Below are 27,626 nucleotides of genomic sequence, written 5' to 3' on the forward strand. Positions count from 1 at the left end.
GGGATCCGCGGGCCGGGCGCGGAGGGCGCGCGGTGCGCCGTGGGAGCCGACGCCGCGTGCCCCGCGCGCACGCGAGAAGGTGTGTGGCGGCGCGCGGGAGGGTGAGAGCTTGCCATGTCCCGCCCGCGCCGCCAGGCCCCGAGGCCGGGCAGGTGTGGGCGGGCCGTCGGGACCCCGCCGAGCCAGGGCAGGGAGAGCCGGCGGGAAACAGGAAGCGGGGGGAGGCGCGCGGCGGCCGGACGGCGGGGAGCCGGGCGTGCTGGCGGACGTGCGGGTGGTTGGCCGGCCGGACGCTCCTCGGCCCGGGCCGGGGCGGCGATGTGGGGAGGCCGGGGCAGCCCGGGCGGCGGCGGGGCCGGGACCGGGGGCGGGGCCAGGGGCGCCGCGGACCCCGCCCCCCTGCGCCGGCGGAGCCGCCGCCCGAGCGCTGACCCGGGAGTCCGAGACGGCTCCGGCGTGCGGGGTGAGTCCCGGGGGCGCGGGGGCCGGGCACCCGCCGGGCGGACCGGGCGCGGGAGGGGGGGTTCCGGCGGCGACGGGCGGCTGGTCCTGCGGGCGACGCCCAGTGCTGGGATCAGCCGGCGCACCCCGCCCCCGGCGCCCGCGCTGACCCCCGCGCGCCTCTGGCCCGCAGACCCCGAAGACGCGGTCATGCCGGGCGGGGCCGAGTCAGGGGAGGCCGAGGAGGAGGCTGGGGCCGGCTCCGGGTCCGAGGCGGAGGAGGACGCGCTGTGGGAGCGGATCGAGGGCGTCCGGCACCGGCTGACGCGCGCCCTCAACCCGGCCAAGCTCACACCGTATCTGCGCCAATGCCGGGTCATCGACGAGCAGGACGAGGAAGAGGTGCTGAGCACCTACCGCTTCCCGTGCCGCGTCAACCGCACCGGTGAGCCGTGGGGGGCGCGGGGTCGGGCCTGAGCGGGCGGTGCCGGCCTTCCCTGGGGCCTTCTTCGGGACCGTCGGGCCAAGGGCTCTGATCCCCGGGGCCTCGGTCTCCACATCGGTGGAGTGGGATGGTTGGTGTGCCCACCATCCTCTCTCCTCCAGAACCACAGCGTGACCCAGCGTGTCCGCGGTGCCTAGACCGCGTCTGGATTTATCTCCCATTTCCTGGGCCCCCCTTAGAGCAAGGGGTTGGCTGTAGTTGCCGGTGCAGGCTGGGCTTGGGACCTCCCGGTCACAGCTGGTGGATTTGGCAGCTTTCCTGTGTCCTTTGATCTCTTTGGTTCTCGCTGCTCCCCCCCTCCCGCCCCCGACTTCTGTGTGCTACACACTCCTGGGAGCGTTTTCCTCAAGTGCTCAAGACCCATCTCAGCTTTCTGAGGGTGCCTTCTCCCATAAGTTGTGCCTTTGAACAGAGCTGGCAAAGGGATGAGGGTCTAATGGTGGAATTTCAGGCATTGGTCAACGAGAGAAATATTTTTCTTTGCGTTTGGGGACGGAGGGGGCTTCCCTGTGCCATTGAAAAGGCAGGCTGCGTTTGCTGGCCCTATATCTGTGGGGGGGCGCAGGCAGCGGCTTGGGGTGCCATGGAGGGGGTGGGTCCTGGCTTTCCTGGCTGTGGCAGACGGGCTCTCCCCGCTGATGTGTTGAGTCAGGCCCCTGTGTGTGTCACCGGTTCAGAAATCTGGAGAACGTGGGCCCTGGAGTCTGGCGGGGCGTGGGGAAGGGGGAGAAAGCAACTAGGCATGGGGAGAAGCCCTCACCTTGACCCTTGGGCACCGCTTCCCCCCCCCCCCGCCCCACTTCCCAGGGCGCCTGATGGACATCTTGCGCTGCCGGGGGAAGAGGGGCTACGAGGCCTTCCTGGAAGCCCTGGAGTTCTACTACCCCGAGCACTTCACGCTGCTCACGGGCCAAGAACCTGCCCAGCGCTGCTCCATGATCCTCGGTGAGTGGGTCCGCAGTGGGTGCCAGTGCCTCGGATACCAGTGCAGAGGTTCCTTACCCCGTCCCTGTCAGGGCGGCACTCCCATTGTCGCTGTTGAACAGATTGGGAAACTGAGGCACAGAGAGAACTGTACCGGTTTGCCCAAGGCCCCCCCAGCAGGCTGAGTGTGGGGCTGTGATTCTAATGCAGTTATAGTCTAAGTTCAGAGCCCACACACTTAATGCAGCTCTTTCCCCCAAAGATGTGTCAGGCATGTACCAGTTTACAGTTTCTTCTGTAAAAAATTCAAACACTCCAGGAGACTTGAAAATATATAGGAAAGATCTTTACTTCTTCCTTCAGCTCTGCTCTGCTGGTATCAGTTTGGCGAGTTTCCTTTCTCTTTGCAGCTATACACACAGACATACACACCGGGAATCATCTTACATGTCTTGCTCTGTGTTTCACTTTTTCTCAGAACAACTGATTTTTGTGTTTCTTCCACATCTGTTACACTTGTTTTAAATGACTGCATAGTGTTTATTAGTGACGTGCCAGTCATTTAACCCATCCCCTGTTGATGGACATCTAGGTTGTTTCCAGTTTGCACCATTACAAACAATGCTGGGAACATCCTTCTAGGTGCATCTTTGTGCAGATGTGTGTCTCAGGAGGAGAGGTTCTGAGAAGTCAAATTTCTTAGAGAGTGTGTATTTTAAAAGTTAAATCAGCATACATCCCTCCAGCAGTGTTTGAGTGCCCATTTTGCTGTACCCTCATTTATCTTGGGGATCATTTAAAAACACTTTATGCAGTCAGATATGTGAAAAATAATGTTGTTTTAAGTTTGTACTTTGTTGAGAGATGTTCACAGTTTACTAGTTAGTCAACCTTGGGCAAATGGCTTGACATTTCTGTGCCTCGGTTTTTCTGTCTTTAAAATGGGTACAATGAATAGTACCTATCTTAAGTGTTGTTGTGAAGATTAGATAAATTAATATATGTATGTAGGCCAAAGAATAAAGTCAATTGTTAGTGGTACTACTATTATTGTTATTATTATTATTATTGCTAGTGAGTTGGAACGTATTTTTCTATGTTTACCAACCATTTTTGTTTTGGGATTTGCCTATTGATAGTTTTTGCCCACATTTTTATTTGGTTGTTTGCTTATTGATTTGTAGGAGCTTTTTATATGTAGTGGCTCTGAGTCATTTGTTATATTTGTTATATTTTCTCCCACTCTGTTGCTTGTCTTTTAACTTTGTTTCTTATATCTGTCATCATTTAGAAATCTCTTATAGCTCTTTGATTTTGTGCCTTGTTTAGGAAGGCTTTCCCTGTCCCCAAATTGTAAAAATTGGTTCCAATATTTCCTTCTAGTGTTCTTCTGGTTTGGGTTTTTCTGTGCAGTCTGTCATCCCCTTGGATTTTATTTGCCCGACGTGACTTTTCTCTCCCCTGCCCCTGGCAGATGAGGAGGGGCCCGAGGGCCTGACCCAGTTCCTGATGACAGAGGTGCGGCGGCTGAGGGAGGCTCGCAAGAGCCAGCTGCAGCGAGAGCAGCAGCTGCAGGCCCGGGGCCGGGTGCTGGAGGAAGAGCGGGCAGGGCTGGAGCAGCGGCTGCGGGAGCAACAGCAGGCTCAGGAGCGCTGCCAGCGGCTGCGGGAGGACTGGGAGGCGGGGAGCCTGGAGCTGCTGCGGCTTAAGGACGAGAACTACATGATTGCCATGCGCCTGGCACAGCTCAGTGAGGAGAAGAACTCGGCCGTGCTGCGCAGCAGGGACTTGCAGCTGGCGGTAGGCCCTGGGGAGATGGGGGGTGCCGTGGGAAAGGGGCAGCTTTGCAAAAAATGATGGTCATATGGTAGACAGCCGGTGTCCCAAAGCCACCATCTGTCGCATATTGGACTGTGGGCAAGTCCCTTCCCTGCCCTGTGCCTCAGTTTTCTCATCTGTAACATGGGAGTGTTGATTTATTATGGGAGCATTTATTTCATTGAATTATGACTGTGGTTTCAACTGGGAGCGATTTTGCCCCCCCCCCCCGCAAAAAAAAACATTTGGCCATGTCTGGAAACATTTTTGGTTGTCACAACCAGGAGTGTGCTGTTGACATCTAGTAGGTAGAGGCCCAGGATGCTGCTAAACATCCTAATTGCACAGGACGGCCCTCCACAACCAAGAATTGTCCAGCCCAAAATGTCAGCAAGTGCTGAGCCAGAGCAACCTTGGGTTACGAGGATTCCTTGAGTTTAAGTCACAGGATTTAAGACATGTACAGTGCCTGGTACAGAGTTAGTGCTCAAAACCTGGATTATCGTTAGCCATCGTTATTGATATTATTATTAAGTGCTACTCTGTGCCGCGCAGGTTACATGCATCCCATCATGTAATCTCACTAAGGCACCATGCACCAGGTTCTCATTTTGAAGTACAGATACAGGTTTAGGATTGTAAAGGGATTTGCTCAAGGCTGCAAATTGGGAAATGGCACAGCCTGGGTTTGAACCAGGTCCACCTGGCTCCAGCGCTGGCCTCCGCCCCATGATGCTGTTCTGTTTGCTCCTGTCCAGGTGAAATCTCACCCAGTTCTCTTCCATCAACGAGTGAGGCCATGCCTCTTACCGGCTGAGAAACTGAGCCTCTCTTTCTTGGTTCCTTACTGGGGCTTCGCATGGGGAGAAAGCTGGGATTTTACTGCTGCAGAGAGTTGTCCCAAGGATTTGACAATGCCCGCGGCACATAGTAGGCTCTCCCCAGTCATACCCAGAGAGGTTCCACAGGGGGGGTTCTGACTGTGGGATTTGAAGCCCCCTGACCCCATGAGCCTCAGCTGTGGCTGGAGCACTCCAGGGGGTGACAGGTGCCCGTGGGTGCACTGGTGCGCTGGAGCCTGTGGCTGTGCGTGCTGGGGGTTTGATGTCTGGGGAAATGAGTCCTGATTGGGGGTGTTGAGGCCACAGGTTGACGGGCCCAGGCTGCCAGGCCTACTTTAGTCTCAGCTTCCTCATCCTTGAAGTGCAAGGTCATGGATGCAGATGACATCACAGCAAGACAGCACCTCCTGTGCAGCAGGCATGGTCCTCTGGGCTTGCCGTCCATCAAGTCCTTTAATTTCCCAGCAACTTCATTGGAATGGGGGTTGGGGGGGAACTCTGTTATTATCCCCATTTATGGATGAGGAAACTGAGGCACAGAGAGGTTGGTTGGAGTACTTTCCCAGGGTTCGAAGATTGAGCATTTCTGACTTTGCTCTGGGCACTGCTGGGAGTGGGGTGGGGTGGGGTGGGGGCCGGTGGGGAGAGCCTGCTCAGAGAGTACAGCACGATGGCCACCGACCCCCCTGGGTGTTGGGAGGGGCTGTGGCCTGCACGGTTCGTCTCACCTTTGGGCTGCGTGTGATTGAGTTTGGTCCCCTTAGGTGGCAGATATGTGCATGTGACTGGGGTGGGGGATGCCCTGTGTGTGTGTGCAGCTGTCTGGAGTCTCCTGGGGTTGGGTAGGGGGATGTAGAAGAGGTGTCACAGGTTCTCTCTGTGTCTGCCGTTCAGCTGTAGGTGCACATAGTATGGCCCTAGGGGTATGGCGATCTGCCAGTAGGCAGATAATAGCTGCTTTTTCCCAGTTTAGCAGAGGGTAAGGGGTGAAATTCAGTTAATAGATCAGCTTTTCTTTAAATGTAGCTACCCTACATTTGCCTTAACTTACTGGAGCTTTTTGGCAACATATTAACAAAGGCTTTGCGGATGGAAATGAACAGAGCAGCTGATGGTGCTTTTCTCGGCAGCTTGGGTTCCCTCCCCCTGTGGACAGGTGTGTAGTGGCTGTGATTTAATACTGTGCTTTATAAGGTGCAAATGTAATGAGCTGTTATTTCTAAGCAACATAAACTTAAAGGAACGAACGCTATAATTTTGTGCTAAGTGAGTTTGTACACCAGGATTAAATGCATCCATATTTCCTGGCGTTCAGCGGAGACTCCCAGGTGCTCTGTCCCCTGAGCTCATCGGGGGAGCCTGCTGGCCGTGGGTTGGGCGGGAGGCCATGGTGTGTGGCTGCAGTTTGCTGGAGAGGGTGTGACCACATTTGCCCTTGTAACTAGCTGTCTTTCTCCGGCGGTTCACAAAGCGTGTTTTGTGAGGGGAAAGGAATGTGAGAGTCATGAATTTCTTTCTGAGTCCTCTGCGGAGGAGGAGTGGGCTGTTAATTCGTGGAACTGCCTGACCCAGCCTCCAGACCCTTGCGTGTGTGTGTGTGGGCGGGGGGGAGGCGGGGGGGAGGCGTGGAGGAGGGGGGTGCCATGCCAGGCTCTGGGGGTGTGGGGCTGCAAGTCCTTTCCAAGCAAGGCCAGGGCACTCCTAGGGCACCAGATGTCGGCATGCCTGAGTATAGCCCCAGAGGTCACTGTGCCCTTTTTCCAACAGTGACTTCATTTTGTGGCCTGCCACCTGCTGCTCCTCTTGTCACTGTCTAGCCACCACAGGTCTAGCCACCTGGACCTGCTGGACACCAGACCCCGCATGAATTTGGAAAATCACTCCGGCTGAGTGCATTCATAATCCAGCAAACTGGCCGTGCATATCTGCTGTCTGCCAGGCGGCCACCACCCAGCTGCCCACCCAGCACCCTTGGCCAGTTTCTGGCTGCCCGCACCGAACCGGTGACAGTTGGGGTCCTAGGATTTTATTTAAAGCTGTAAAGATAGCCACTGTCACACCCTCAGCAGCTCTGTAGTTTAAAGGCCTCCGTCCACCTGCTGTCTTGTTTGATTCCTGCAGTGACTTTGGGAGGCAGGTGGTGGAGCAGGGGGATTGAATGGGCCCATTTTACTGATGGGGAAACTGAGGCTCAGAGGAGGTAAGTGACTTGCTCAGGATGACAGAGGGTAAAATGGTACAATTGAAATCTGGATCCCGGACTTGGAATTCGTGTTGGGGTGAACCAACCTCATAATCTTCCCAAGTGGAGGCTCTGGTAGGAATATCTTTAAGGGAGGGTGCGACTCACATGTGTTCCATGAGTGTATGTTGAGTGGGGAGGCTGGGTGAGAGGGGGACATCCTGGCTCTTGGGCTGGGTGAAACCCTCAGAATCCTCCTCCTCCTTCTTCCCCCGACGAGATGAGGAGATTGAAGCACAGAGAGGGGCTGTGACTTGCCCAAGGCCACACTGAGTTAGAGGCCGAGCTGGGCCCAGCCCCTGGGGCCTCCCTGTTCTTGGTGCAGCCCTCCTTCCCCTCCGTTATGCTGGTCCTGTGCTCAGTGTCAGAAGTGTGGGACAGAAGAGCGTGTTATGATACGGCCCCTCCACCCACAAGTCCTTGAGGCAGATTCCCCTGGGAGGGTGGCTTGGCCTCGCTAACTCCCTTCCTTCCTCATTGTATTTGTCCAGCCTGTCCCTTCTTCCTAGACACATCTGGGGAGGACACCTGCTCGGCCCCCTCTGGGAATCGGGGAGGCACCCAGGAGTGTGGGAGCAGGACCTCTCCTCTCTGGCCTGGCTGGTGCCCCCTCCCTGAGCTGACCCCTGTCCTGGGCCCCAGGTGGACCAGCTGAAGCTCAAGGTGAGCCGGCTGGAAGAAGAGTGCACACTGCTGCGAAGGGCCAGGGGGCCACTCCCCGGGGCCGAGGAGAAGGAGAAAGAGCCTGACAGCGCGGACCTGGTTTCTGAGCTGCGCGCCGAGAACCAGCGGCTGGCGGCATCGCTGCAGGAGCTGCAGGAGGGCCTGCAGCAGGTACGGGGGCCGTGGCGGGGTGGGGGGGGGCAGTGCCGCAGGGCGGGGGGAGGCCAGACCCCTCCTGCTGCTCACTCGTCCCCCTGAGGCCTGGAGAGTGAGGATTCTAGATCCGGGGATCTGAGGTCTGGATGGAATCCTGGCTGGCCCCTTGTCTTAAGCTCTGAGTGGAGGGCCTTCAGTGCTCAGCTTGGGCTGGGTCTTGAGTCTGGGGTCTGCGGGGGGCTGGGGTCGGGTGGGGCAGGAAGCCTCTAAACTCCCTGAAACTGTGTACCTGATTTTGTGTGTGAGCATTTTTCTGGGGAGAGGGCCTCAGCTTTCCTTGGATTTGTAGAGGAGTCTGACCCTGGAAAGGTTGAGACCCCTGGGTGGCCCTGGAGCTTGCTCGGTGTCCTGCGGCAGGTCAGTAGCAGTGTGGGCCTGCCACCTGGCCATTGCTCCTCATAGGAAGTGGGGGAGGGAGCCGGGGCTCTGGTGTATTTCACAGGGTTGGACGTGCCGGCTGGGGTGTGGGTCTGTGGGCTGGATCTTAAGCCTTCCGTCTACCTCCCTGGGCCAGGCTCAAACCCTGTGAAGACCCATTGTCGGGGTGGGGGGAATAGGCCTTGGAAATATTACCCGTCTGCTGTCCTGGGTGGCAGGTAGGGCCCAGAGCAAGAGAGAACAGGCCTGGTTCTTGTTGAAGAATAAGGTCCTGGTCCAACTTGTCTGAACACGCCCTCATCCACTTACCTCATTTGTACCCCCAGATGCTCCCTGGAGGGTGGGCAGGGCTGTTGGCGCCACACACACTCTACAGAGGGGGAAGCCGAGGTCCAGAGAGGTCAAGGCCCTTGGCCAAGGTGGCAGAGCTAGTAGGGTGGGGCTGAGGGCTGTTTGTCCCCCTTACCCCACACTCAGGGTGGGCCCTGAGCCAGGGGCTGAGGCAGCCCTGAACTCTGACCCCACAGGAGGCAAGCCGGCCAGGGGCCCCAGGCTCAGAGCGCATCCTCCTGGACATCCTGGAGCATGACTGGCGGGAGGCGCAGGACAGCAGGCAGGAGCTGTGCCAGAAGCTGCACGCCGTGCAGGGGGAGCTGCAGTGGGCTGAGGAGCTGCGGGACAAGGTAGCGTCCGCATCTCCCCCCTCCCCTCGCACCTGCCTTGCCCCCACCTGCCTTTTTTTCCCCTTTTTTTAACATCTTTATTGGAGTATAATTGCTTTACAATGGTGTGTTAGTTTCTGCTTTATAACAAAGTGAATCAGTCATACATATACATATATCCCCATATCTCTTCCCTCTGGCGTCTCCCTCGCTCCCACCCTCCCACCTGCCTTCTTGCTAACAGCCTGGGGAGGGGAGGGGGGAGGGCATCACCAGTTTACTTCAGCCAGCCTTCCCCCAGCATCTGCTGTACGCCAAGTCCTGTGCCAAGAACTGTGCATTCATTTGCTCTCAAATATGTATTGAGATCGATCAGTGAACGGAACAAAGGTCCCTGCTCCTGGGGAGGGCAGATTCTAGCAGGGGAGACAAACAGGACGCCATACACGTAATCCGCAGTCCGTTACTTCATGTCACAGAGGGCGATGAGTGCTGTGGAACAAGTAGAGCGGGGTAAGGGGGCAGATTGCACTTGAAATGGGGAGGCCCAGGTTGGCTGGGACGGGGTCGTTATCCCCATTTTACAGATCAGGCAGCTGAGGCCCAGTGAGGTGATGTCAGTCAGTGGCCCAGGCCACCCAGCTGGGGAGGTGGGCACTCATTATTGGGGCTCAGGCCTCTCTCCCTGGACCTGCTGGACACCAGCTGGTTAGCTGCCCCTGTCCCCAGCCCTGGGGTCCGGCCTGGGCGTGTCCCACCCCGCTCCGCCTGCCCACAGTACCTGCAGGAGATGGAGGACCTGCGGCTGAAGCACCGGACGCTGCAGAAGGACTGTGACCTGTATAAGCACCGCATGGCCACCGTCCTGGCCCAGCTGGAGGAGATCGAGAAGGAGCGGGACCAGGTGAGCCTGGCCTGCTGTGTGCCCGGCCCTGGCTTTCGTCCAGGGGAGGATGACGAGAGGCAGACAGGACTGGAATTGTAGACAGAGATGAACAGTACACTTATCAGTTTAGGAGGGGGCAAGTAGGCCAGGAGAAACAGACAGGGGGCCTGAGATGTGCCAGCCCGGCCCCCTCAACACACCTGCCTCACTGGGCTCTTGTGACAGTTATGAAAGTTGGTCCTGGTGGCTTTTGCATCTGAATCCCTTGTTCTCCCTGCCTCAAGAGCAAGGCCTACACAGTGGGAGGTACTTACAGATATTTGCTGATGAAGAAATCCTCAAAAGTTCTGGCTCCCAGGCCCTGGGTACCATAGCCCTCATCTCCTGAGGCCATAGGGTAGGCTGAGGACCTCGGGCCAGTTTCTGGGCCCGCAGCCCTCCTTGTGTGAGGCTCCCCATGCAGCGGGAAGGGCAGGAGGTTTTGTCCTTGGACCACGTTTGAATCCCACTAGAGGAGTTGAAGTGTACACGTGAGAATGGGCCTCAGCATCCCCTGGAGGGCCTGGTGAAAACGCAGATTTGAGGCTTCGTCCCCAGACATTCTGATTCATGTGGTCTGGGGTGGGCCCAGGAATGTGCGCTTCACCTGCCTGCTCCCAGCCTGTGGGTCTCTGGCCCCAGCTCCCTCTGAGACAGTGGGTAGCAGGTCCTGGCCATGGGCCCAGCTCTCAGGGACCCTGGTCTTCACTGTGGGGAAAAGCACTTTGGGTGCACTGGTCTCGGTTTGAACCCTGAAGGCTGGGAATAAAGACCCCTGCACCCAGTGGGTCCCACAGACGAGTTTTAAGTTGTTTTGGGGAAACGGTACGAGCCTGGACTCTGCAACTCTGTCCCTGCTGGCTTGGTGTCCATGTCTGTAAAATGAGAATAGTGAGAATCTCTAAGTCGGAGAGTTAGTGTGAAGATTAAATGAGCCGATATTTAACACAGGGCCTGGCACACAGGAAGTCCTTAATAAACGTTAGCCGCTGTTCCTGTTGCCACCCCCGCATCTGAGAGGTCAGAGGCCAGGACAGCTGAGCCCATGTGGCTCCTTCAGCTGCTGGCCCAACACCCTCCCTGCCCTCTCTCAACAGGCCATCCAGAGCCGAGACCGGATCCAGCTGCAGTACTCACAGAGCCTCATCGAGAAGGACCAGTACCGGAAGCAGGTCCGGGGCCTGGAGGCCGAGCGGGACGAGCTGCTGACCGCGCTCACCAGCCTGGAGGGTGCCAAGGCCCTGCTGGAGGTGCAGCTGCAGCGGGTCCAGGGTGGCCCCTACCTCAAGGTGAGCAGGGTCAGGAATCCAAGCTGGAGCTCTTGGCCAGGGTGGGACCTGGTGGGAGAACTCAGCCGGGGGTGGGGACACGGGGGACCCATTGGGAGTCCTCAGCTGGGCCTGGGAAGATGCAGGTTCTGGGAGGAAATACGTGGGTCTTGGCTGGAGCCCTCACCCAAGGTCAAGAACATGCCAGTCTTGGAGGGCCCTGTTGGCCAGGGTGGACAAAATGTAGCTCGGGTAGTTGTGGGTTGGTGTATCAGGGAACAAGACAGGAGCATGGGGGTCTCTGAGTTTCTGGGGTTGCACCTGGGGCACAAAGAATAGTTTGAAGCCTGGCTTAGCATATACTTGGAGAAGCCCAGCTGCCCGAGGGCCTGTGAGCATCTTAGAATGCAAAATGTGGGCCCTAGAAGTCCCTCAGAGACCAGCTAGTCCAGTTCCCTCATTGCACAGGGCCCAGAGAGGGTCAGAGGCTTGCCCGAGATCACACAGCCAGCCAACAGTGGAGCTGAGCCCCCAGATCCCTTATAAACCAGACACTGGCTCTCAGATCTCTGCCTGGAACTCTGCCTTTTCCTATCTTGGGTTTGCTTAAAGATGATCAGTTGAGTTTAATGCTTGAAGAAATAGAACAAAGGAAGCGTGAATCTGTGATTTCTAACTTTTAAAAATCCTCAGTGGCTTTTAGGTAAAGGCAAAACCCCTTACCATGCCCTAGAGGCCCTACAGGGTGCCACCCCCCCCAGCCTGGTTCTCTCGGTCTCAGCCTTTTAATTCCTGGAATGTGTCACAGTGCTGCCTCAGGGCCTTTACACATACTGTTCCATCTGCCTAGACCATCCGCCCCAACTTTCACACCTACTTATCCTTGAGTTCTCAGTTCCAACCACACTTTCTCTGGAAAGCACTCTGATGCCCCCGGCTGGGTGGGGCCTTTGAGTGCCTTCCCCACCCTGGGTACCTTCCTGCCTGGCTCTCCTGGCCGCTGAGCCTTATTTCCTTCATCTATCTGCTTGTTTATAGCTTATCTCCTCCGCTAGGGTGTGAGCTCCACAAGGGCAGAGATCCAGCCCTCCTTCTCCACCGCATCCCTGTTCCCAGCAGGTGTTGAGAAAATGGCGGGGGCTGGCCCTGGCCCAGGGCTGCTGACCTCCCCACCCCCTTACTCTCCCAGGCCTGCGCCTCTTCCCATTCCCTGTGCTCCAACCTCAGCAGCACCTGGAGCCTGAGCGAGTTCCCCTCCCCGCTGGGAGGCCCTGAAACAGCTGGGGAGGCGGCTGTCACGGGGGGATCTGAGCCCCACACCTCGGTAAGACACCTGCCCTAGCCCGGACATGGGGGGTACGGATGGCCATCGTAGAATTACTGACACGTAGAGTACTCTCCAGTTTGCTGACAGTTCGGTTTCACACGAGAGGAAATCGAGGCCCATGAAGGCCAAGTGCCTTGTTTAAGCTCACGCAGAGCCAGCTCTGTGCTGGGCCTGGGCCTGGGTGCCAGGAGACCTGGGGAGCCACTCACACGCCCATAACCTTGCAGAGCCTACCCCTCGGCTCTGGGCCCTAGTTCCCATCTGTGAAATGGGCACAAACTAGGTATGATGAGTTGTGGGCAGGTCCCGTGGGGGTGACCAGGCCCTGCTGTGGCTTTGCAGGAGGAGGCCACGGACAGCGAGAAGGAAATCAACCGGCTCTCCATCCTGCCCTTCCCCCCCAGCGCCGGCTCCATCCTTCGCCGGCAGCGGGAGGAGGACCCCGCACCCCCTAAGAGGTAAACAGCTTCCTCCCAGAATCCCTGATGCCTGAGTCAGGTCCAGGCTGTCACCTCCCTTTACTGCCCTTAAATGGCTGGAGCTCTGGAAACCCAGGTTGCAGGAGTCATAGGCATGAATGAGGTCAGGGGTTAAGACAAGGTCAAAGGGCAGAGTGAGCTCAGTCCCTGCTGAGCACCTTGACATGAGAGTCACTGGAGGTCAAGCCTCAAAGATCCTTAATCCAGGGGGAAGCCTGGGTGGTTCAGGGCTAGGAGACATGGAGGAAGTTCCCAGGGGTCAGGGACCTCAAGCAAGAAAGTCAGGCCCCAGATTCAAGCAGCAGCAGAAAATGGGGGCCAGAAAAACTGAGCCATATCACTGATGGCAACACCAAGGGCAGGAGACGCCTCCTGGCATGTGTCCCCCTGTCATGGGCTTGATCCGATGGATGAACTTGCCATGACAGGTGTGTCATGGGGAGGTCATGGTCTAGTGTGGGAGGGAGGCAGACCCCAGAGTCACGAATGACAAAGGTAGAAAGTGAGGCTGAGATGAGGCGTGAGAGGTCAGGGCAGCCTTCCGGGAGGGGGTGGCATTAAAGGACAGGCTAGGGCATTCTAGGTGGAAGAACGGGGCAGAGGTCAGGATGTTAGCTTCTTGTCCTGTGTGTTGAGGGAACTGGGTGGCACGAGTGCACTGTGCCTGAGACCCCTCCCGGGGTCTAGCCTGCACGTGCTTGGGGGTTGCAGGACATTTGGGAGGCACAGGATCACTGTGCTCAGTGCCGGCCCCTCTCGCCCTCTCTCTGCCCAGGTCCTTTAGCAGCATGTCGGACATCACAGGTAAAGGCCTGGGGACTCCGTGGGGAGGGCTCATCTGGGGGCCCACCTGAGGGCTATGCTGCCTGCTCTGCCCTTGGCCTGCGTCCCCTTCCCTGAGGCTTTGCTGTCCCCTGGCCGGGCAGGGAGGCTCTGCTTGGGAGGCCCTGGGGGAGTTGCTTCCCACCTCTCACCCCGAGCCCACCCTGGTTCTCTCTCCTGGTCCCGGCTGTGCTCTATGGGGCTCCTCAATTCCAGCCTGCCCTCCACCCTTTTCCGGGAAACTGAAGGGTCACCCTGGCCGGCCCAGGCCCAGCCCTGAGCCCCGTGAGTCCAACGTGTTCCAGGGGCCTCAAACCTGCCAAGTCCCCAGGCCTCTGGGCCCTGGGCCATCCCAGGGCTTGAGGGGCTCAACCCCAGGCCCTACTCCATTGCTCAGTCTGGCACCCCTAAACCTCACTCCTCCTCCCCAGGGAGTGTGACGCTTAAGCCCTGGTCCCCTGGCCTCTCCTCGTCCTCGTCCTCCGACAGCGTGTGGCCTTTGGGAAAGCCGGAGGGCCTTCTGGCCAGAGGCTGTGGCCTGGATCTCCTCAACAGGTACTGCAGCTGCCTGGGGTGGGTGGAGCTGGGGGGCTGGTTCGGATTCCTGGAGAAGGGTGAGCAGGGGCGAGGTGGGAGGGAGCAGCAGCGAAGCCTTTGCCTCACGGCTGTCAGACCATTAAGGTCTTTAGACAGAGTCACACGTTGGATTCATATGCTGTCACCACCGCTTATCGTCTGGGAGACTTGGGCTGGTCACTTCACCTCCCTGGGCCTCAGTTTCCTCACTGGCTAAAGGGCCACAGTGATGTCTTCCACAGGTGGTGTTCGGAGGTTTAGGACTCATGGCAGTAAAGCACCCCGCTTTGCCAGGCAGGTGGTGGGGAGATGGTAGCTCTTACTTGTCCTCCCGGCTCGGGGTTCCCAGCAGGACTGAGCCTCCCAGCAAACCTCACGCTGAGAGTGGGGTGGGGCCCCTGCAGCTGGGCTGGCCCCGGGCCCACAACTGGAGTCATGAACCGCCTCGGCTCAGAGCGCGCTGCAGGCCATGCGCTCTGTCCGTTTTGGTGGATGCGTGGTCTCCCTGCTCAAGACTGTCCGTGATCTCAGGAGGGCAGGAGATGGAGGAGGCTGGTCTGAGAATGTGGCCTTTGAACTCAGGAGCAGGCATGGGGGGGCCGCTGGGTGACGTGGAAGAAGAGAGAACAGAATCTGTCCAGGGATGGACCTGCAGTTTGGTGGTGACTGGAGTGTGAGGGTGGGGGAGGGGAAAGGCGAAAGGCTAGGGCAGGCTTTGTGAGTCAGGATGGGGAAGTGTGGATTTTGGCTTGTGCACCCTGGGAAACCTGGTGGTGGTTGGGGGAGCTTAGCTATTACTAAATGCAGGGCCGGCTCCTGGCTGCCTTACAGCATTCCCTCTGTCCTGGGAGGCAGGCATTATTATGATTACCCCTGTTTTGTAAAGGAGGAAACCGAGGCTCAGAGAGGTTAACTGACTTGCCTGAGGTCACACAGCTGGGACATGCCAGGGCCAAGGTGCAGAGTGACCTGATCAGATCTGGGTTTTGGAGGGGGCATAGGAAGCGCTGGTGTCAGAGCTGGAACGTAGGGATGCTGGTCACAGAGTGCAGGTCACAAGAAATCAGGGCACACAGAGCCAGGGGCCTCCTGCCTCCTGGAAGCAGCTTGGCCAGGCCCCTGCCCCCACTCTCACACTCCGGCACAGGGCCCAGTGCGACATTGTTTCTCACTGTGCAGGACGTGCTTCTGGGGGAAGGGGCGGAGGCGCCTCCCTTCCTGCCTGCCTTGGCTCTTCCTCCCTTCCTCCGCTCGGGCCTGCAGCAGGGGTCCTGGCTGCTGTCCAGGGGGCTGGGATGCAGCAGAGGGAGCTGGAGGTTCTGGCCCAGCCCCCACCTGGGCCCCATGATCACGTGGGGCCACCTCTGCTGCCCACGACGTTCCTGGGGAGGAGGGAGATGGGGGAAGAACGCAGACTGAGGTGGGCCGGGAGAGAAAGGGGTGGACCGATGGGAGGTCAGGGACTCGAGTACCCTAACGGGCTGGCGAGTGCTGTTTGCATGTGTCCTGGGCTGGAGGACAGCGGGAAGGACAGCACAGCGGTAAGAACAGACTTGGGAGCCAGCTGAAGTCCGGGCTCTGTCACTCGCTACTGTGGGGCCTTGGGCAAGTCATTTAATTTCTCAGTGCCTCAGTTTCCTGCTCTGTAAAATGGGTTCACAATAGTGCCTGTCCCCTGGGGTCATTGTTGGGGGTTCCGGTACTCCTACTAGAGTGCTTAGTACAGTGCCTGGCTCGCGGTGAGCGGGACGCTAGCTCTTAGCTATTATTACTGGTGCTGTTGTGGCTTAATCCTCAGGGTAGCCCTGCAAGCCCCATTATACAGATGAGGAAAATGAGGCTCAGAGTCAGGAATGTGTCCCATGGCCACTTGGTGGTGGAGCTGGGGATTCTGTTGTCCCTTCCTCCCGTCGAAGCTACTTTAACCTCGTGCCCGTGTTGAGTGCTCACTGTGCTCTGGGCATTTCAGCCCTCTGCTCTCATCTTCCCCTCTTGGCTCCCAGGGCCTTGGGGCAGGGCAGGATGGGGGACATGGATGGACAGGCAGAAAAAGAGTGAAAGTGAGGTGCTGAGTGGGGAAGGCACTGGGAGAGTATCGAGGTGCTGTCTCCCGGGCAGGGCCACCCCTGTCCGCACTTGTCACGTAGACATAGGGTCTCCAGCACTGGCCGACCTTGCACAGGGAGGGTTTGGATAGGTCATCACCTGACTCCACCACCCACCACGTGTGTAACCCTTGTCAAGTTATAACTTCCCCAGGGCCTCAGTTTCCCTCTTCTCTAATGTGGGGGGAATAACAGGCGGCTCCTGAAGGGTTGTCGGGAGGATTCAGTGAGGCAATCTATGTGACATGCTTAAGTGTCAACTTCAAAGGTCCCTGGCCTGCCTAGGGATCTTCCCACAGTGCCCTGGGGTGGGGCAACCCTCATCCAGGCCACTTGGCCCATCACTGCTCAGGGCTGGCAGAGTGAAGGACTTGGCCCCATTCCCCTGTGACCCAACTCCTGACCTGACACTGGGGAAGTGTCCTGGGACCCCATCCTTTCCAGCCCCCACAGGCAGGGTTGGGGTCAATCAGAGTGTGCTGCCCGAGACCCAGGAGTCCTGAGAGGTTGGAGCAGGCAGCCCCTGCCCCCTACGCATTCCTTTCTCTTCCAAACCCGCTTGTCTGCTGAGACCTGGGGCTGAGGGACCTGGCCTGGACCCTGCCCCCAGTGAACCTCCAGGTAGTAGCCTGGGGCTGTGGAGGCTCAGAGAAGTCATTTGGTCCCTTGGGGAGGTGGGCAAGGGTGTCCTGAAGGAGGAGATGCCTGAGCTGGGTCTCAGAGCAGCAGGAATTGGCAAGAAAAGCCTGAAAACCTGGGGTGGCTGAGAAATTGCCCTGATCCTGGAATTACAGGGAGGGGAGGGGGCATGCTCAGGCAGGGGTGGGTGGTGAGCAGGTGGGTCCTGGAGGGCCTGGATGCAGGCTGCCTGCTGGGCCCTCGACTGGGGAGCTGTGATGGCCAGTTGTCTGTGGGTTTGAAACGGGTGGGGAAATGGGGCCACAGAGAGGTGACTAGTCCTGAATCACACCTGTTGACAGTGAATGTCTATTATTGAGCACGTAGATTCACCGGGCACTGTTCCAACAATGTCCCATTTTTTTTTTTAAGTAATTTTATTTTATTGATTGATTGATTGATTGATTGGCTGCGTTGGGTCTTTGTTGCTGCGCGTGGGCTTTCTCTCTAGTTGTGACGAGTGGAGGCTACTCTTTGTTGTGGTGCATGGGCTTCTCATTGTGGTGGCTTCTCTTGTTGCGGAACATGGGCTCTAGGCACACGGTCTCAGTAGTTGTGGCTCGCGGTCTCAGTAGTTGTGGCTCACGGGCTCTAGAGCACAGGCTCAGTAGTTGTGGTGTGCGGGCTTAGTTGCTCCGCGGCATGTGGGATCTTCTCAGACCAAGGATCGAACCTGTGTCCCCTGCACTGGCGGGCGGATTCTTAACCACTGCGCCACCAGGGAAGTCCCATGTCCCATGTTTTAACTCACTGAGTTGTACAATGAGGTAGGTAGATGCAGGTGGGACTGCTGAGAATGAGGCAAGCAGCCCGGCTGCCTGGCCCAAGAGTCCCTGCTGGCGCCCTCCATGCCATTTTTCTCAAACTCTTCTGACCACAGCCCTCCACGCGAGAAACCCAGTACATGTGCCTGAAACAAAAGGGTTACAGGAAGATAGTTGGATTTACTTGAAGGGAGGCAGGCTTATGTTTTCTGTTCCATTCCATTAAAAAACAGTGCTGGTCATGACCCAGTGAATTTCACAACCCATTTAGTTGGAAGGCCCTGCAGCCCTCTGGTTTCCACCTCTACCTGCATTATCTCTATATTTGACCCTCATACCCACAGTGGGAGACGGGTGCCATCATCGTTCTTGCTTTAGGGATGCGGGGACAGAATCAAGTGGCCAGCTCGCTTGTCCAAGGCTAGGGCACAGTTAATGCTGGGGTTGGAGCTGGACTGTGTGGCTTCAGCCATCGGGCCATTGCGCAGCATAGCCAGGCCTGGCCTCAGGCCTCCTGTCTCTGCCGAGGCCTTTCTGTGCCACACGGATGTGGCCAGGACAGTCCCGGGGCTGAAGGAGCCTGTAAAGGCAGCCCTGATGCCTCTAGCACCCATGTCTAGCCCCAGCCCCTGGGGCCTGGCTCTCTGTTTTGACTGAGGTGGCAGGAGCCAAGTCGGACTCCCCAAGGCCAGGGTTCCCCCCCTGCATGGGTGCTGATTGGGTTAAGATCTTTGCAGCCTTGCCCATGCCGGGCTGGCAGCAGGGGGCAGTGTGGCCCTGTGGCTGCAGCTGCCAGGGTGGGTGGGGAGGCGAGTGAAGCCTGGGCTCTTCCTGGGCCCCCTCTCCAGCTGGGGCACACCCATGGACCCTGGTCTTTCTTCTTCCCCAGAACCGTGGAAGCCCATGGGGAGACTTGTGGTCAGTTGTCACTTAGTCTGGCCACAGGTCCTCACCACTTCTCATCCAGGGACAGGCAGAGCCCTGCCATGATGGGGGTTTGGTGACTCTTTGTCCTGTCAGTGGTACCCACTGCCCATGAGAGGAAGGCCAGGCGCCTTCATTCCGAGCCCTCCATAGGCTGGCTCCAGCTTGCCTTTTCTGGGAGTTAATTAGGGCAAGGAGCTTAGCATGGTGTCTGGCACATGGGAAGCACCCAGGGTTTCCTGCTACTATTATTATTGTTGTTATTAAATTCTTCCACACTGTATCCTGTATCCTGCCCTCCACACCTTTGCCCATGCCAGCTCTTCAGCCTAGAACCGTGTGCTCTCTGTCGATTCCCGAAGTGCTTCTATTTTTCACCATGATGTATGTAGCCCAGCTGCTGCTTCCTCTGGAAAGCCCCTCCCCTTTGTGCTCCCACTGCCAGCAGTAACCATCTCTGATCTGTTGTGATCTAAAGGTGACCTCCCGCCCTAGACTATGAGCATAACAAGCTTATATTAGTCATCTGCTATGTGCCAGACACTGTGTTTGGTGGTAGGGATCTGGAGCTGAACATGACAGCAGGCTTATTCTCAGGGCGTTCTTTCTGAGCGAGGAAACAAATGGGAAAATACAAAAACGCGGGGCTTCAGCAGGAAGCTCCACCTCACCGTGTGCAGGGGTTTGGGAGGGAGAGGTCGCTTTTGACCTGAGCTTTGAAGGATGAACAGAATTTGCCAGGCAGAGAAGAAGGGGGAGGGCGTTCCAGCAGGTGCAGTGGCCCGGGGTGGGAGTCATGGCATCCTTGGGGAATCACTATGGTTCTCCAAGAATGTTGAACTGAATCAAAATACTGAACGCTAATTCCCATCTCCTTTCTCTCTTCTCAGGTCTCTGGCCATCCGAGTGTCTGGCTGGAGCCCCCCGGGGGGGCCTGAGCCCCAGGACAAGGGCCTAGACGGCCTGTCGTTCCTTGGGGACAGCTGGTCAGGGGCTGTCGTTCGGAGGGTGCTCTCTGGGCCAGGATCGGCCAGGGTGGAACCAAGAGAGGTGAGGCCCCGCCCCTCTGAGCTGGGGGCGGAGTCAGTGCTTTAGTTGGGGCTGGACGCCCTCTGATTGGTGGATCTAGGTCACTGGGCGGAGTTTCTGCGGATTGGCCGAAGCTGAGGCGGGCTCAGTGACCAGCGGCCGGTTGCCCCGCCTCAGCCAGCGTCAAATGAAATCTGATTGGGCAGGGGCTGGGAGGTGGGGCAGACTGACTGAACCTGGACAGATCCCCACCCTTACACGTGGGAAAGACCAGACTGAGCCAGGCTGGGTGGGGAGGCCAGTTGCCAAGAGCAGTGTCTGACTGGGCACCACCCTGTGAGGTGGGGGCAGCTGAATTTTGAGACATGGTCACCCCCACACCCGATGTTCTCCAGCCCCAGGGCTGTCTCTGGAAGCCCTGGGAAGCTCAATTCCCTCCCTGCCTGGGTTTTCTCCCAGCCAAGGGCAGAGGCTGCTGGCTTGGAGCGGGCAGGCCTGGAAGGCGAGGCCCAGCAGAGAACCTTGCCCTGGAACCAGACATCCACACTCCCTCTGATGGACTTCAAGGGTAAATCTGGCCTGGGGGGAGGGACTGAGGACTCGGGAGTCCTAGAAGGTCAGAACTGAGGGCCCAAGAGAAGACTCATCTGGTCCATAGTGTGGGTGGGACAGCCAAGGCCTGAGAGGGGGATGCTCCGCCTCCTGACTCCTGGCAGTTCCCTTCCCTCCCGCGCGCCGCTGCCTCCTTGCCGGTTGTCCTTTTGCCCTTCCTCTGTCTTGTCCTCAGTAAACAGCTTACAGTGAAAGGAACACTGGATAGGAGTCCAGAGACCTGGGTTCGGGTCCTGGTTCTGTCCCGAGTGAGCTTGGTGGCTTTGGGCCAGTCCCCGCCCTCTCTGGGCCTTGGACTCTCACTTTAAGAAGGGGAAGGTGGGGACTTCCCTGGTGGTCCAGTGGCTGGAACTCCTCACTCCCAATGCAGTGGGCCCGGGTTCAATTGCTGCTCGGGGATCTGGATCCGTGTGCCACAACTAAAGATCCCACATGCCGCAACTAAGACCTGGCGCAGCCGAATAAATGAATAAATATTAAAAAAAAAAAAAAAAAAAGAAGGGGAAGGTGGGGTCCTGGCCGCTCAGGCCTCGAGAGGGCCACATCTGTGGCCTCTCTGAGGCTGATGCCTGACTTTCCCCTCTCCTTGTCCTCCTTGCTGCCCCCTGCCTGTCCATGCCCAGCCTGCCAGTCCTTCCATGAGGCCCTAGACGCCTGGGTGAAGAGGCCGGGGGCCGAGCCCTTCTACATTCGAGCCAACCTCACCCTGCCCGAGCGGACCGACCCCCATGCCCTGTGCGTGAAAGCCCAGGAGATCCTGCGGCTGGTGGACCCGGCGTACAAGCGGCGGCAGGAGTGGTTCTGCACGCGGGTTGACCCCCTCACGCTGTGGGACCTGGACCGGGGCACTGTGCCCAATTATCAGAGGTGACACTGCCAGCAGCCCTGGGACCTGGGACTGGGATGGGGGACTCATTCTCCCTCCTTCAGTTCCTCGCCATCCTCTGGGACAGGATTGGGGGGCTGGAGGAGGGAAGGTGAAGGGCTCCCCTTCTCCCTACAAACGCATGACATGACCCCCCGCACAGAGCCCAGCAGCTCCTGGAAGTTCAGGAGAAATGCCTGCCCTCCAGCCGACACCGGGGGCCCCGCAGTAATGTAAGCAGGGCTGGGGGGGCAGGGCGAGGGCCTGGGGACGGGGTACTGAGGGGGGCCCCAAAAGGGAGAGGACAGGCTCCATTATCCAGGAGCTGGGGGAGGAGACCCCACCCACGCTTGGTTCCTCATCTTCTTGGTGAGCTCCTTGGTTGCTTCTCCACCCAGACTTGGTTGATCCTCTCCGATGTGTCCAGCAAAGAGAACAACAGGGCTCCCGTCTGGGTAGTTGAGAGGGGGAGGTGAGATAGTGTGCCCGCTGCCCAGGAGCATGCGTGGCACGTGGTGAGCACTTAACGGAACAACAGTCACACCCCCTTCTCTAATCCCTGGACCAGGGCTGGGCTGGGTGATGGCCCCCCACTGTGCGCCTGGGCAGAGTGAGGCTCAGAGAGGTTAAAGAGGTCTCAAGAGCCCACGGTGCTGGAGAGAAGGGGGAGAGCCTGGGCTCTGGAGCCAGGCCACCCAGATTTGCATCCCTGCTCTGCCCCTTCTCAGCCTGTGACCTTGGACGACCACGGGACCCTCCCTTGAGGCTCTGTTTCCTCATCTGTAAAATGGGGGGATTATGCTGCCTGCCTCTTGGGTTCATGCACGTGGGATCTAGTTAGTGTCTGTCACATTGTAGGCTTTCAACACCTGTCAGCTATTGGTGTAATTAGTGCTGTCAATATTGGTTTTTGTAATCTTTCTACCCAAGGTCACATTGCTAATTCATTGGAAGAGACCCCAGAGTTTGTCCCTTATGTCTTATTCTGGACCTCGGTTTTTCAGTCTCTAAAGTGGGGGCACACCTAAGGCTCCTCTAGCTCTAACTGGGTCTGACAGTCTTGTTTCCCTTGGTCCCTAGTGATGGTTGCCCTTCCCTGCCTCGGGGGCTGTGCTGGGCCGGGTGGGGGTAGGGGAAAGCCTGGTGGGGAGGGGGCTCTTGTGCTGACCCATGAGCCTGGACAGTAGTGGCAGCGGGGCCCTCTCTCCCTGAGGGTGGGATGGAGCTGAGCTCTCAGGTGCCCCTCTTTCCCTACCTGCTCCCCAGCTGAAGAAGCGAGCCCTGGACCAGCTGCGGCTGGTGAAGCCCAAGCATGTGGGGAGTCCTGCTGGGGACTCCCCGGAGCAGCTGCTGCTGGAGCCCTGCTCAGGTGCGTGCACAGGTGTGAAGGTGCAGCCTGCGCTGCTCACGGGGTCCAGGAGTGTGCACATCTGGGTGTCCTCGGCCTTGGTGGTCCCTTTGGCCTGGAAGGGCCTGTGGGAGGGTTCCGGTGGGGGCCAGGGCCCATGCCAGGGGCCTGGTGGGAGATGGGCCACCAGGGTTGAGGGAGCTATCTATGTCCAGGTGTGACTGGGGGTCTGGGTGAGTTTGGGGCACGCACGAGCACGGGCCTGTCCTTGTCTGGCAAAGCATGCGTAGCTGTGTTTCTTGCCTGTGTGTGGTGGCAGGTGCCATGATGACCCCAGAGGGAGTTTCTGGAGGCAGGAGGGTGAGGCCTTGGGCCAGAGAAGGGAAGAGGGGCTGGGGGAGCCCAGATGAGGGAATAGCAATTCTGAGGGGCAAGGAGGAGAGGGTGGTTAGGGAAGACTTCCTGGAAGGGAGGTTGTTTGAACTGGGGCCTTCACGGATGAAGAGGAGTTTGTGCCGGGCAGAAGGCACAGCTTGTGCGAAGGCTCAGAGGCATGGCTGCATGTACTGTGTTTGGAGGACATTGAGTACAGCAAGTGCATAACTGTCATGTGTTGTGGCGGCGAGGAGGAGGGGGGGAGAGGGGAGGGGGGAGGGGGGAGGGGAGGGGGGAGGGGGAGGGGGGAGGGGGAGGGGGGAGGGGGAGGGGGGAGGGGTCCCCGCCCACCTGGGGACCTGGGAAAGTGTGACCTGGGCTCTGAAAGGAGAGTTAACTGGGCCACCCCAGGGCATGCAAAGGCCCTGTGACTAGAGCTGCTGAGCTGTGAGGCAGGAATGGAGTCTGTTGTGAGGGGCCACGTGGCTCGCTGCTTCTCCAGGCTCTGGCAGGGCTGGCTCACCCACGTGGAGGATGTGGCTTTCTTCCTGAGAGTTGTGGGGAGTCACTGGTGCATTGAAAGCAGGGGAGTTACAGGATCTGACTTCAGTTTTAAAGTGTCCCTCCAGCTGCTGAGAGGAGAATGGCCTGTAGGGGGCAAGGGTGAGGCAGGGGATGGGGTGGAGCCTCCTTCGAGGGTCCCACGTCCCAGCGAGGGAGGGGGCAGCTCTGCTGTGTGTCGGAGGGGCAGCAGGACTTAGGAAGGGAAAAAAGATAGGGGCCTGGAGAGTATCAAGGGGACTGGCTGCCCCAGGAAAGAGGAGCTGGGGCCCTGCCTGCACCCCCATCTCTTCACACCCCCTTCCCTGCCCAGAGCCAGAGCGGAGCCTCAAACCCTATAGCCTGGTACGGCCCCTGCTGGTGTCTGCCCTGCGGCCCGTGGTGCTCTTGCCTGAATGCCTGGCGCCCCGGCTCATCCGCAACCTCCTAGACCTGCCCAGTTCCCGGCTGGACTTCCAAGTGTGCCCAGCAGGTGAGCCTGCACGCCCGGAGAGGGGAGGGCTGGGTGGCACCCTGGGGCAGCCAGGCCCACTGGCCCTTCGTTCCTGCCTTTCCCTGCCTGCAGAAAGCCTCTCTGGGGAGGAACAGTGCACATCGTCAGCGCCCGGAGCCCCCAAGGCCCGACCTGCCACCCCTGGGCTGGGCAGCAGGATCCGTGCCATCCAGGAGTCTGTCGGGAAGGTAGGTGCTTGGGGTGGGGCGGGGGGGTGCCCTCTGGGCCCAAGAGCAGAGTCTGAGTGCATGCCTGTGCCGCTCAGTTGCAGAGTGACCCTGGGCAAGTCCCTTCCCTTCCGTGGGCCTGTTTCCTCACCTGTGAGATGGGTGGCCTGGGGCAGTCGACCTCATGTGGGTCACCCTGGAGAATTTGGCTGATACATCTCACCTGTTTGCCTTTGCCTTCAAACTTGCCTCTTCCCTGGGAGCTGGGGCTGCCGGGGCCAGCTCCATCCTACAGATAGGGAGGCTGAGGTCCAGTGGGGGGAAGTGACTTATTTCCCTGGGTCTTGGCCCTTTCCCTCCAGTTCTTTCCTTGTTGCCAAGGTCCCCCTGGATGCAGAAACAGGACCGTGTAGGGGGCTGTGTTATGGGGCCCAGTCAGGGGGCAGGGAGCTTAGGGTCTCTGGCCTGAGAGTAAAATGTAGCCTTGACCCCCTGAGAAGAAGCACTGCCTGTTGGAGCTGGGTGCTCGGGGCGTGCGGGAGCTGGTCCAGAACGAGATCTACCCCATCGTCATCCACGTGGAGGTGACCGAGAAGAATGTCCGGGAAGTCAGGTGAGATGGGCCGGGAGGATGGGGAGGACCCCAGCGCTTCCTCCTCTTTGGCTGCCTGTGTCTCTGTCTCTTTCTCTCTCTCCGTCTCTTCCTCTTCTCCATCTCTTTGTTTGCCTTCTGTCTCCCGCTGTCCGTCCTTTCTCTCTGACTCTCCTATCTGAGTCTGTCCCTCTCTCTCTGTCTCACCGTCCATCTTTATCCCCCACTCTGACCACCGCCCACCTTCCTCTCTCTCGGCAGGGGTCTGCTGGGCCGGCCGGGCTGGCGGGACTCAGAGCTGCTGCGGCAGTGCCGAGGCTCGGAGCAGGTGCTCTGGGGGCTGCCCTGCTCCTGGGTGCAGGTGGCGGCCCACGAGTGGGGCCACTCAGAGGAGCTGGCCAAGGTGGTGCGTGGCCGCATCCTGCAGGAGCAGGCCCGCCTCGTGTGGGCGGAGCGTGGCAGCGGCAGAGGTGGCAGCAGCAGCAGCAGTGAGGCCTGAGGAGTCCCCTCTGATGCCTGTGCCTTCCTCACGCACCTCAGAAACAGCCCCCAGCGGGGACCCTGGTGTGTGCAGTGGAGCTGGGTCCTCCCCATCCTGAGCCTTCCTAGACCCTGAGACGCTCGATGGGGGGCCCTTGGCTCTGGGCTCCGGGCTCTCTCACCCGGAGGAGCCCCCGGGGCAGAGCTCCCTCCCATCCCTGTACTTGCTGCTCTGGGCCTTCCCGTGGCCCCGTGTCTCCACGGACCCATCTCGTGGGTCTCATGCACACGTCTGTGTCCTCTCCCTCGTCGCTCACCTTGGAGCATCTGCGTTCTCACCCCTGTGCACTGGTTTGCACACCCAAGTTCCCATGGGGCCGGCTCGCGTCTGCCCCTCCCCCTGGCACACGAGGTCTCCCGGCTCCACAGCCTCCTCTGCTCACAGGAGCCCTGAGCCCGTCAGGCGTGGTGCCCACCCGTCCAGCTCACATCTGTTGTGTATACCTCCACGGGGGCATTGTGGCTTCCCGGGTCCACTGTCACCTGTGCCCCTCGTGTCTTCCGGTCACACATGTGTCCGTGGTTCTCCCCTGTGTAAATATCATGTCCCCACCCCCATGACCCTTGGGCACTGACCCGCGTGTGTTCCTGGTGAGCACACCCAGGACCATGTTCTCACGGCGCCTGTACCCTGCCCTGCTCTGCCTCTCGGAGGGACGGCCGGGGAGGGGGCCGGCTGCCCCATTACCAGAATGTACAGCTCGTAGATTTTTAACGGGCCTTTTTCACTTAGAAGCTGCACATTATGGAACATTAAACAGTTTGTCATAGAAGCTGGTGGCCTTTTGCTTGCTTGCATCCCTGGCCCGGGGCCCCCTTTCCATCCCCCCACTTGTTGCCACCACGAGCTCAGGTTGATACCACCTTTCAGGTTCCCACTCTCCCGCGGGGAGGGTCAGATTTCGCTCCTGACTCATCCCGGAGCTGCCTGCCATCTGTGCTGGCATCACCTTACCTGCCCCGGAATGACTGGAGGAGGGCCCCACAGATGGGCCACCCCTGCGCTCAGCTCTGCCCGTGCCTGATCATCAAAGGAGTGTCCCCTGGAGTGGGGATGCCAAGCCAGCAGGGTGTGGTCTTAGGCTAAGGGGCCCAGCTGCTGAATCCAGGGGACTAAGAGCAAACCCTCAGTGTATTACCAGGTCCCTGAGACTGCTTCACTGGAGAGGATGGTCACCTCCAGTGGGAGAAATCTAGGTGGCCTTACTGCAGGAGGTGCTACTTGAGCTTGCGTTGTGGGATTCCTTTCTTCAGGAAGCACTTATTGGACTTACATGCCTATATGTTCTTAGTCCTCCTATGACTGTCCTCAGTCACAGTGATGAATTTGGGCAGGCTCCTGGGAGGTTTTGGGGGAGTGGGTATACTAGGTGAAGGGAACCTCAAGAGCAAAGGCTCAGAGGCAGAAGATGGGTTGAGATTGGCCACCTGGGGAGTGGTAGGAAATGAGGCTGAGAAGTCCACATCCAGGGGTCGGGGGCTGCTTAAATTTGAGGTCTGGCTCAGACACCATCTCCACAAAGCCTGCCTGATTCTCCCAGCCCTTGGGAATTCTCCTGGGCCATGCCATGCTCTGCTTTGTGGCAGGATGGTGGGTCTCTGTGGGTGGCTCTGGGCTCCCTGGCCATGGAGACTGGGTCATGCTCATTTGGGTAAACAAACCTCCCCACTTCCTTGCTGTGTGCCTGGCCTAGTGCTTAGTCTATGGACATATGAGTCTGGGTGAAGATGCAGGAGCCCAGTAGCTGGTCCCATCTTAGGTGCCTTTTCCATGGGGGTGGAGAAGCCCACCAATCCTTTAATCTTCACCAAGTCTTATTTTTGTCCCCATCTGACAAATGAAAGTAAAGTTCAGAGAGGTGAAGTAACTTGCCCAGAGTCACACAGCTAGGGAGTGCCCCAATCAGGATTTGAACCCTGGTTTGTGTGGCATGAACCACGGGATCATCCCTTGGTGATGCCATTCTGAGAAGACAGACTGTGAAGGGGCCTGGCACGGGGCTGGCCCATAGAACGGTGACTCAAAAGGGTTGCTTTTCCTTTCCTCTCCCTTTATGGGGCTAATGCAGTTCACCAGCCATCTGGTACTTTCTTGTGTTTAATTAACAAATATTGATTGAGCTCCTACCACGTGCCAGGCACTGTTCCAGGCACTGGGGATTCAGTGAATACACAGAAATCCCTGCCCTGATATTCTCATGAGGAAGACAGACAATAAATAAAATATACAGGATGTTGGAAGATGAAAAGTGCTATGGAGAAAACAGCAGAAAAGGGGGCCTGGGAAGGAGAGCCTGGGGGGCTGGGAAGGACGAGGGAGAAGGGATTCCAATTTAAATAAGGTGTTCTGGGAAGGCTTCACGTAGAAGACATTTGTGTAGACTTGAAAGAGGTGAGGGTGAGGTGTATGGATCTCTAGGGAGAGGCCCAGGCAGGAACAGCATGTGCAAAGGTCCTGAGGTGGGTGTGTCCCTGAACTGGCCAG

At 58.4% G+C, this 27,626-nt stretch overlaps 1 protein-coding gene across 2 annotated transcripts; it reads left to right on the forward strand.

Annotated features, from left to right (window-relative positions):
- The first annotated feature begins 356 nt into the window (after positions 1-356).
- Positions 357-25,914, forward strand: CARD10 (caspase recruitment domain family member 10). 2 transcript variants are annotated; one of them, XM_061204214.1, is made up of 21 exons: positions 357-463; positions 635-886; positions 1,754-1,891; positions 3,345-3,670; positions 7,415-7,606; positions 8,557-8,712; positions 9,470-9,595; positions 10,714-10,905; positions 12,074-12,208; positions 12,554-12,669; positions 13,466-13,494; positions 13,944-14,067; positions 19,450-19,609; positions 20,048-20,156; positions 20,824-21,067; positions 21,229-21,298; positions 22,332-22,434; positions 23,663-23,821; positions 23,915-24,030; positions 24,507-24,622; positions 24,863-25,914. In XM_061204214.1, exons 2-21 carry the CDS (start codon positions 652-654, stop codon positions 25,098-25,100), a joined length of 3,084 nt encoding a protein of 1,027 aa, XP_061060197.1. In that variant the 5' UTR covers positions 357-463; positions 635-651; the 3' UTR covers positions 25,101-25,914. The 2 variants fall into 2 exon arrangements, with proteins under 2 accessions (XP_061060197.1, XP_061060198.1); XM_061204215.1 differs by lacking the exon at positions 357-463 and having other exon boundaries at positions 24,510-24,622.
- The last annotated feature ends 1,712 nt before the right edge of the window (positions 25,915-27,626 follow it).

This window comes from Eubalaena glacialis, chromosome 11 (assembly GCF_028564815.1).
Source record: "Eubalaena glacialis isolate mEubGla1 chromosome 11, mEubGla1.1.hap2.+ XY, whole genome shotgun sequence".
Classification (NCBI taxonomy): domain Eukaryota; kingdom Metazoa; phylum Chordata; class Mammalia; order Artiodactyla; family Balaenidae; genus Eubalaena; species Eubalaena glacialis.

Excerpts from the sequence above, each read along its gene's own strand:
- CARD10 (XM_061204214.1), top strand. The coding sequence starts at position 652 with ATGCCGGGCGGGGCCGAGTCAGGGGAGGCCGAGGAGGAGGCTGGGGCC. Across the intron at positions 21,068-21,228 it reads ACTGTGCCCAATTATCAGAG|AGCCCAGCAGCTCCTGGAAG; the intron begins GTGACACTGCCA and ends CCCCCCGCACAG. Across the intron at positions 23,822-23,914 it reads CTTCCAAGTGTGCCCAGCAG|AAAGCCTCTCTGGGGAGGAA; the intron begins GTGAGCCTGCAC and ends CCCTGCCTGCAG.